General features: G+C 41.5%; 1 protein-coding gene across 1 annotated transcript in view; it reads left to right on the plus strand.

Moving 5' to 3' along the window:
- rerg (RAS-like, estrogen-regulated, growth inhibitor) overlaps positions 1 to 10,000 on the plus strand; it is a 20,628-nt gene that overhangs the window by 9,890 nt on the left and 738 nt on the right. The window contains exons 3-6 of the mRNA XM_084111023.1: positions 3,365 to 3,421; positions 6,655 to 6,728; positions 7,518 to 7,623; positions 8,936 to 10,000. The exon at positions 8,936 to 10,000 is cut by the window's right edge and continues 738 nt beyond it. Of these exons, the coding sequence (XP_083967149.1) occupies positions 3,365 to 3,421; positions 6,655 to 6,728; positions 7,518 to 7,623; positions 8,936 to 9,249 (551 nt within the window). The 3' untranslated portion in view covers positions 9,250 to 10,000. The remainder of the gene's footprint in view (positions 1 to 3,364; positions 3,422 to 6,654; positions 6,729 to 7,517; positions 7,624 to 8,935) is intronic.

The raw sequence follows: 10,000 nt of genomic DNA on the forward strand, positions 1-10,000 counted from the left end.
TTGGCCGCTCGTTTAACGTTTTTAGTTTTTTTTAACGGGGTCTCCATGGAAACAACAAAAACGTGAATCTCTGAAGACGATGACGTCATGCACATGTGTGTTACGTGTTAGTCTTCTAAAAAAGGGGGGTCAAAAATGGACAAACCCAAACGTTGGGTTAAAAATTTTATTTAATAATTTAACCCAATGGCTGGGTTTGTCCATATTTGACCCAAAATTGGGTTAAAACAACCCAGCATTTTTTAGAGTAAAAAAAAAATGTAAACAAATATAGATAAGTTTACAAGACAACGTTACGCTTAAAACGATAAACATTCACACGGATCCGCGAAAACGACTAAAAACGCTGCATTCTGCTGCCGGGCCAGTAGATGGCGATGAAACGCTATAGACTGAACACGTAATACGCATGTGCATGACGTCATTGTCTTCAGAGATTCGCTTTTTTGTCGTTTACACGGAGACTGTTTTCAAAAACTTGCACTTGTCCGTCAAAGAAAATATGAATATTTTAGGATGTTAAACGAAACAACATTGTACAAGAGAATCTGTAGGACTCGGAAAACACACGCTGAAAGACTCCAGAAATATAACCTGATATTTGTAGCTGTTTTTAGGATGAGGGGGCGTTCTCACTCTAGAGCCACGCCCCTGAGGGCGAGATGATGTCATCAACATCACAGGACTGAAACATATACATCTGCTTAAAGTTAATTCCAAAGCTCCAGTTCTTCTCTATATCAGTGTCAGAGTTTCTGAACTCCTGAAACGCCTCCATTGTATCTTGAGTTTCTTCCGGGAACAAACACGTCACAATATTCCTCATTATAATAATTAATGCGCAGAATAAAGGGGCGGGGCCTGGTTGAGTTAGTTAGTAGTGTGTTAAACTGGTGTTATGGTAAGGGGCGGGACATTTCCCAAACACACTCGAAGCGCTCGACCAATCACAACACACTGCTCCAGCCGACCAATCAGAGCACAGTGTGCTTTCAGAAGGAGGGGCTTCATAGAGACAGGAAGTAAACAGAGCGTTACTGACAGACTGGGAAGAGAGGAGCCGCAACAATGGAGAATATGAGGAGAATAATCAACATTCAAGTTCTAGCAGAGCCTGAAACAACATCAAGACTGTAAAAGTGTTTTCGCTGGCCAATGCGTCTGAGATCGTCACTCGTTGTTGTGTTGGACAGGTAGTTAATGGACTGGGATGATAAACGGCACAATCAGAGCGAAGCGACACACAGACATAATCAGAGACGAACACCCGCTGGATCCTGTGCTGACACTGTTTAACACAGAGACTACAGGCGAACACTGTTATGAGATTCCCAGAACTCCAGACTAATGGAGGGAAAGATGAAGAAGTTTGATCTCTTTTTAAAGACGACACTAGGCAGATTATTGCTGAAGTGAAAAAAAGTGAAAAAATTTTTTTAAAGAATTTTACGTTTATTGTTATGAAAAATGTGCAAAAATACTATTTTCAAAAACATGTTTTACTCTAAAACTGTATGAAAATTCATAAATGTGAGCGAGTCGTGTTCCAGATGTGAGTCTGATAAACTGATCTTCAGTGAGATGTTGTTCGGCTGCAGTTCCTCACGCTTCCACTAGAAACTACCATTGTTTACAGGATCATTAAACCTGTTCAGATCATGAACATGATTTATTTTGTGTTTATCAAGTGCCGAAAGTTTGTTCCTTTCCGATGAAGAAAAGAATTTGACCGAAGAGTTTATTTTATTGCACGTGATCTTTCAGGAAAACAAGACAAAACTACAGAGGAAGGACATCATTTTTTGAAGTGCATTAACAAACACACACACACACACACACTGTCTCTCTCTCTCTCTCTCTCAGACACACACACACACACTCACTCTCTCTCTCACACACACACACTCTCTCTCTCACACACACACTCAAACGCACACACACACACACACACACACACTCTCACACACACACACACACATTCAAGCACAAACTCAAACGCACACACACACACACTCTCTCTCACATACACACACACACACACACACATTCTCTCTCTCACACACACACACTCTCTCTCTCTCACACACACACACACACACACTCTCTCTCTCTCTCACACACACACACACACACACACACTCTCTCTCTCTCACACACACTCTCTCTCTGACACACACACTCTCTCTCTCTCTCACACACACTCACACACATTCTCTCTCTCTCACACACTCAACTCTCTCTCTCTCTGACACACACACTCTCTCTCACACACACACACACTATCTCTCTCTCTCTCACACACACACACACAGGCGAGGGGTTGGTTAGAGTGTGTTGTTAGTCATTAATCAGCAGGTGTTTCATCAGTGAAGGTGTTTCTGAACACCAGGATCTTTAAGTGGACACACACACACTCGCTCTGGACTGATCTCTGATGAGCGAGAGAATTCACCGTCTATTCCTGTTCTGTGTTCATGCGTCATACGGCAGCGAGAGGACCTGAAGGAGGACACCCGCTCCCACACACACTCATTATATCAGACAGCACACACACACACACACACGCGTGTTCCTCTCCTGCATTCACTCGACATCTGCGTCACGATGTGTGGACGTTCTTCCTCACACTGCACAACAGGCTTTTCTCAGTCAGAGTTTCTGTCTCGTTCTCCAGCTCAAATACCCAAACATTCTCAAATCAAGATTCATTTACTGGAGGAGCAGAAGTACACAGAGATGCTTTCCAGCGATCATCCGTGATTCAGATTCACAAGCAAACAGGGAATGTTCTAATAACGTTCTCTCAGCGTTATGAACAAACGTTCTTCCAGTAACATTAATATAACGTTCGTTCAGAGTTCTCTGCTCTTTAATAATGTTCTCAGAACATTCACACAAAAACATCGATCATGGAATGTTTGTTTTTAAATGTAACGTTTTTTAAATGTTTCTAGTTTCAGAACGTTCAGATTCAAAAGTAACGTTCCATAATGTTTGAAGAATGATACAATGTTACTGTTCCCGTAACGTTCACAGAACCAAGAAGAAACGCTTTTGAAACATTTTAAAAACTGGATGTTCAGAAATAACTTTTTTATAGAATCATTCTTAGAATTTAGTTTAATTTAATAATTTTGATTCAAATGTACTGAATTGGGCATTAAAATAATGTGAATAAACAACTTATTCCTCTTGAATTCACTCTGTATGAGGATTAAATGTGTTTAAGATTAAATTAAATTATTGTATTTTATATCTAATAATCATATATCTGTGAATATTGTGTGTATATTGTGATGTTTTGGGTCTTACTTTCATGGGTTTCTGTGTCTCTCTCTCCCTCTCTCCCTCTCTCTCTCCTCAGCTCTGGTGGTTCGGTTCCTGACCAAGAGATTCATCTGGGAGTACGACCCGACACTCGGTGAGAAACACACACACCATAACACTTCAGAAAGTCTGTTCTCCTCTATTGTGCCGTACATCAGAGTGAAACACTTCTGGAACAAGAACAAATGTGGGCGGGGCTTGATTTTGTCTATTAGGAATTAATTGGATGGTTGTGGTTTGCTATTGGCTGATCTCATGTGAGTGACAGGTTGCCCCGCCCTCGTCATCAGAGAAGAGATGAGAAGTTATTCTGCTTCAAGATTATGAGGCATGTCGTGTCATATGACCTCATCACGGATGACCTTTGACCTCTGCAAACTCAGGACAGACTTGAGGAGACACAATAAGCGTCTTTGAAGTGAGTGAAATACAGAGGCGGTGAAGGTCATGTGAGCGAATATAGAATATAAACGGATGAAAAGGTCTGTTTTATAAACACACTCTCCATTCATCAGAGCGTTCTGCACATTCTTGCCCATCAAACGTAATTGAGTTCAGCGCCAGAGACGCCTGATGAATAAAGAAGATTCGTTTACTGTCCTCAGATTAAACCAGTCCAGATGCAGAGCTGCGGTGAAGGAGTTTAGTGGAAATCAAGCGCTTTTCAGGGATAAAGGATCCTGATTGGCTGAGCAGCGTCTCTTAGCTCCGCCCTCAAACGCTGCAGTGTATCTGAGACTGGAAGAGTTTGGCTCGTGTTGTTCGTGTGGAGAAGACGCTGTTTTCTGAGATTGATACGGTAAAACCCACGCCATCGTTACTGTTCGTATCACTGAGATCAAGAGCTGAGATTCAGATATGATAATGAGCGTTTGCTTTCTGACCAATCAGAGCAGAGCAGCTCTCAGAGAGGCGGAGCTTAGAGAGACTGAATCTCCGAACGAAGCGTTTCAGACACTGAGAGAAAAGAGCTGATGCTGCAGTGGAGATTATGAGGAGATTACAGTGTTTTACCTTGGATGAATGTGAATCTGTTGTAGGAGACGTCGAAACAACATCAGGAGCTTTTAAAATAGTATAATAGAGCACTTTGTGTTCTCATGATGAGAGCCAAATGACATTCAAGCGTTCGTTCGTGAGTTAAACACTGACTGAGAGCCAGCAGACGCTTGGACTCGATGTGCCGAGAAACATTCATAAACACTTTCATTCAGTCCTGAGTTTCTGTCCAGAACGTCAATCCAGACACACACACACACACACACTTACACTTACACACACACACACACATACACTCACACTTACACACACACACACTCACACACACATACTCACAGACACACAAACACACACACACACTCACACACACACACACTCACACAGACACACTCTCTCTCACACACACACACACTTACACACACACACACACACACACACACACACATACTCACAGACACACAAACACACACACACACTTACACACACACACACACACACACACACACACACACACATACTCACAGACACACAAACACACACACACTGACACACACACACTCACACAGACACACTCTCTCTCACACACACACACACACACACACACTTACACACACACACACTCGCAGACACACACACACACACACACACACTCACAGACACACAAACACACACACACACACACTTACACTCATACAGACACACACAGACAGACACACACACGCACACTTACAGACACACACACACACACTTACACTCTCTCACACACACACACACACTTACACGTGTGTGTGTGCGTGAGAGAGAGTGTCTGTAAGTGTGTGTGTCTGTGTGAGTGTAAGTGTGTGTGTGTGTGAGTGTGTGTGTGTGTGTGAGAGAGAGTGTGTCTGTAAGTGTGTGTCTGTGTGAGTGTAAGTGTGTACTTGTTTTCATGACAACTGAGGACATTTTTATGAAAACACACCTGCAAATGAGGACACTCTGGAAAATACGTGACTTATGAGGACATTTTGGGGGTCCTCACTTTTCAAATGGCTTTAAAAACATACTAAGCAGTGTTTTTTTAAAAATGTAAAAATGCAGAATGTTTCCTGTGATGGGTAGGTTTAGGGATAGGGGCAGTGTAAGGGGATAGAATATACAGTTTGTACAGTATAAAAACCATTACGCCTATGGAATGTCCTCACAAATCACATAAACATGGCTGTGTGTGTGTGTGTGTGTGTGTGCGTGAGAGAGAGTGTGTCTGTAAGTGTGTGTGTCTGTGTGAGAGTAAGTATGTGTGTGAGAGAGAGTGTGTGTGTGTGTGTGTGTGTGTGTGTGTGTGTGTGTGTACGTGAGAGAGTGTCTGTAAGTGTGTGTGTCTGTGTGAGTGTAAGTGTGTAAGTGTGTGTGTGTGTGAGAGAGAGTGTGTCTGTGTGAGTGTGTGTGTGTGTGTGTGACAGGTTTTGTCCTGCCAGCTCTCGCATTAGCCAGAAATGGAAGTGATGTAGAGTCAAATACACAGAGCCAATTTATGTCCCACAATGCACCTGGGCCAAAGCACAACATGCTCCCGTTCCAGAAATTCAAGAGATTTTGGAATCGACTCTGAAAAATATTTAAATTCTTATTCATCTATTTACAAAAAGTCACTTAAAGTGAAAAGAAGTATGAACAAATGTCCATTAAATTTACTGTCATTTGAAAGTAAAAAACAAAAGTCAGATAAAGAATATAATTTGACGCAAAACAATATAAAATATAGAGTCTAACTAAAGCACTAAAGTGAAAAATGAAAATGAAATGAAAAATCAAGCACAAGAAGTTTTTTGGAACAGCGAATTTTGGTTGAATATTGAATCTAAAGAGGAATCGACTCTTGATTCTGAATGACTCGGAATCAAAGAATCAATTCTTTTTTGGGAATTTTAGATTCCAACTTACCATATAACAGTCAAGTTCAAATTAAAGTCGCATGAAACTCTCTATAGTGTCGTATATCCGAGTGAAACGCTTCAGGAACAAGAACAAATGTGGGCGGGGCTTGATTGTGTCTGTGGGGAATTGATTGGATGGTTGTGGTTTGCTATTGGCTGATCTCATGTGAGTGACAGGTTATAGCCCCGCCCACATCATCAGAGAAGAGAAGAGATGCTGCAAGAGGAGGTTATTCTCATTCAAGATTATTAAAACAATAATGATAAATCATTTAGAATAAACAGTAACTCTAAGACGAACTCTGAGCTTTAGGACTCAGTCGCAGTAAATCTGCTGTAATCTCTCGTGTTACACAGATGTTCTGTCCACTAACACAGCGTGTGTGTGTGTGTGTGTGTGTGTGTCTGACAGAGTCCACCTATCGCCACCAGGCCGTTATTGACGACGAGACGGTCAGCATGGAGATTCTGGACACAGCCGGACAGGTGCACTTTCACTTCTCACTTCATAAGTATGACTTAGAATGTCGTAATTATGATTTACAAAGCATGTTTTTGTACATTAACCCTCATCCTTTCCTCAAATTTGTCAAAAAATGTAGTGTTCATTAGAGGGTCCAAGACCCCAGGACTATTGGCGCACTTGAACCACGAATACACACACATTTTTTTTAATGAATTCGAGGAGTTTGAAATTTTAAAAAGTAACAAATCCTTCTCTCGCGGCTCAATTTGCCCCCATTAGGAATAAATAGAAAAACTGAAAAATGCTCAAAATTCACCAAAAAATGATTGTATAATGTGTACATGTGTATCTGAATGCACACTGAAGAGAACTGACTTTAGGACCCAGAGGAACAGCTCATCTGAACCATATAGAGCTATAAGGCCATCTAGAGTCATGAAATATCATCTTATATTATTATTTTATTTCCACAAGAGGTCGACAAAGACACCCAATGTAAGATATTTAGAGCTGAATTAAAAGAGTTATGCATAAAATTGTGAGGAATGTGCTTAAATATAATACTGTTTATTTATTTATAATTTATTGATCAAATCTAGTAATTTAAAGGTAAATAAAATAAAAAATAACAAAATATCTCCAAAAATATTGCATTAAAAAATATATCAAAAAGAAATAAAATAAGCAACAACAAAAAAAAAAGTATAATTTTAGGGCCTCGGGTCATTTTGACCCGCGAGGGAAAGATGTGTTATAAAGTACGGGTAAGGATGAAGTCATTTTTACGTGTGTGTGTGTGTGTTGGTCAGGAGGACGTCCTGCAGAAGGAGGCTCACATGCGATGGGGCGACGGGTTCATCCTAGTCTACGACATCACGGACCGCGGGAGCTTCGAGGACGTGGCTCCTCTTAAAGGTGATTGCACTCGTTCCTTTTGCATGTTCTCAAACTGGCGACCCGCGTGAGCGTCGAGTCTGAGGAGGCGGGGAAACAACGATCTCTGATATCGTGAATTTGGACTGCAGTACCTATCTTGACCACTAGCTGTCATTCTTACAGACTGCACCTTTAAATGCAAATGAGCTTTAGCTCCGCCTCCGTTCAGAAGAGGGCGGAGTCTTTACACGAGCTTCAGAAACTCCGGCAATAACAGAACAGGCCAATCTCCCTCATCCAGAATCCCAGAATCACCAGGAGCGAGTGCAGCCTTACGGAGAGACTCAGGAAGAGCTTCTGAATGTTAGTGGAGACATTTCTGTAGTTGTTGTGGAGTTACACTGATCATCTCATCATCATGTTTCACTTCTCCACAAGTGTCCACAGTTCCTGAGGTCTTTATAAGACAGCGGTGACATGTTCTGGTCAATAGTGTTCAGTGCTCGTCTAAGCTCAACCACAGAACAGCTTCAGGCTCTGCTGGATCTTCATCAGTGCGTTAGAACTGGGCTCTGCTGTCGCTCGCGAAACCAAATGTCGGCTGGTGTGTGTAAACGTGCAGATTAAGGGCCGGTAATATTATAATAAGGTCCTCTTCATACGTCAGAAGGAGAGCGAAATCTGATCGGCTTATTTTGTCACGCTCTGAGAGAAAGACTGACCAGAACACAGTTACTGGGTTTCACTGTGTCGGTAGAAGCGGACGATTACAGCACTGACACACGGAGAAAGCACAGGGGACCCGATTATAGCACTTAAAGGTGCAGTGTGTGATATTTAGGAGGATCTGTTGACAGAAATGCAATATAATAAACATCACTATGTTTTCAGTGGTGTATAAAGACCTTACATAATGAAGCGTTATGTGTTTATTAGCTTAGAATGAGTCATTTCTCTCTACACACACCGCGGGTCGCCTTACATCGACATATTTCTACGGTGGCCCTGAATGGACAAACGCGTTTCGTCACTATGTTGTTCTTCATGTAAAGAAGCGAGCTAAAGTCAGCGAATAAAACACTGACACAGTGATGAACAAGTGACAATAATATTCGCTATAACATATCGTTTTACTGAATAATAAAGTAAACATCTTCATTGATCTTTGTAAAGAAACCTCATTGTTTAACTGGCTACTCTCTGCTGTCTCAGACGACGACATCACTTCCTGTCGGCCACCGTAACTTCTGTTGGGTGCAATTCGCAACCTCACCACTAGATGCCGCTAAAAATCACACACTGCACCTTTAAAGACGGGAAAAGTGATATCTTCATGCTGTCTCCTTTAAAGGGCTCCTGGACGAGGTGAAGCGGCCCAAACACGTGCCTCTGGTCCTGCTGGGGAACAAGGCGGATCTGGACCTGGGTCGTCAGGTGGCCACGGAGGAGGGCGAGCGACTGGCGGCCGATATGGCGTGCGCGTTCTACGAGTGTTCTGCGTGCGCGGACCGGGTCGGGTCGGGTGGAGGCGTGGCCGAGGCGTTTCACGAGCTCCTGCGAGAGATCCGGCGCCGGCGCGCCGTTCAGGGCAAGACCCGCAGACGCAGCTCCACAACACACGTCAAACAGGCCATCAACAAGATGCTCACCAAGATCAGCAGCTGAACACTCACACACACTCACACACACTGGAGGAGCACAGCGACTGCCAGCCGAGATCGCAGTGAGAAGATGCGAAAATGGTCATAAAAAAGTAGAAATTATGACAATAAATCTTAAGTATGCGATTAAAAGTAAAAAAAAAATGTTTACAAAAGTGCACTGTAAAAAATGCTTTTCTTATTTAGTGTTTCTGTCTTGTTTCCAGTCCAAATATCTAAAAGTTATTAAATCAAGATGCCTTTACTAGATGAGTAAAATTACATAAGATATTATGTCTTGTTTTCTGGGGAGATAAATATAAATTAAGTGAGTTTTTGCTTAAAAAAGCAAAAGAATCTGCCAATGGGGTCAGAAAAATAATCTTGTTTCTGTTTGAATTAAGATTATTTTTCTGACCCCATTGGCAGATCATTTTGCTTGTTTTAAGTAAAAACTCACTTAATTTTGATTAATTCCCCCAGAAAACAAGACATAATTTCTTATGGCATTTTCCTACTTTAGTAAATGTATCTTGATGTAAGATTTTTTTTGATATTTGCACTGGAAACAAGACAGAAACACTAAGTAAGAAAAGCATTTTTGCAGTCTAGTTCAAATATCAAAAAATTATTATAATCAAGAAGCATTTACTAGAGAAGTAAAACGACATGAGAAATTCTATCTTGTTTTCTGGAAGAATAAAAAAAGAAAATTAAGAGAGTTCTTGCTTAAAACAAGCAGAAGTATCTGCCAATGGGATTAGAAAAATGATCTT

The sequence above is a fragment of the Abramis brama genome (genome assembly GCF_963993115.1).
Source record: "Abramis brama genome assembly, chromosome: 4".
NCBI classification, from domain to species: Eukaryota; Metazoa; Chordata; class Actinopteri; order Cypriniformes; family Leuciscidae; genus Abramis; species Abramis brama.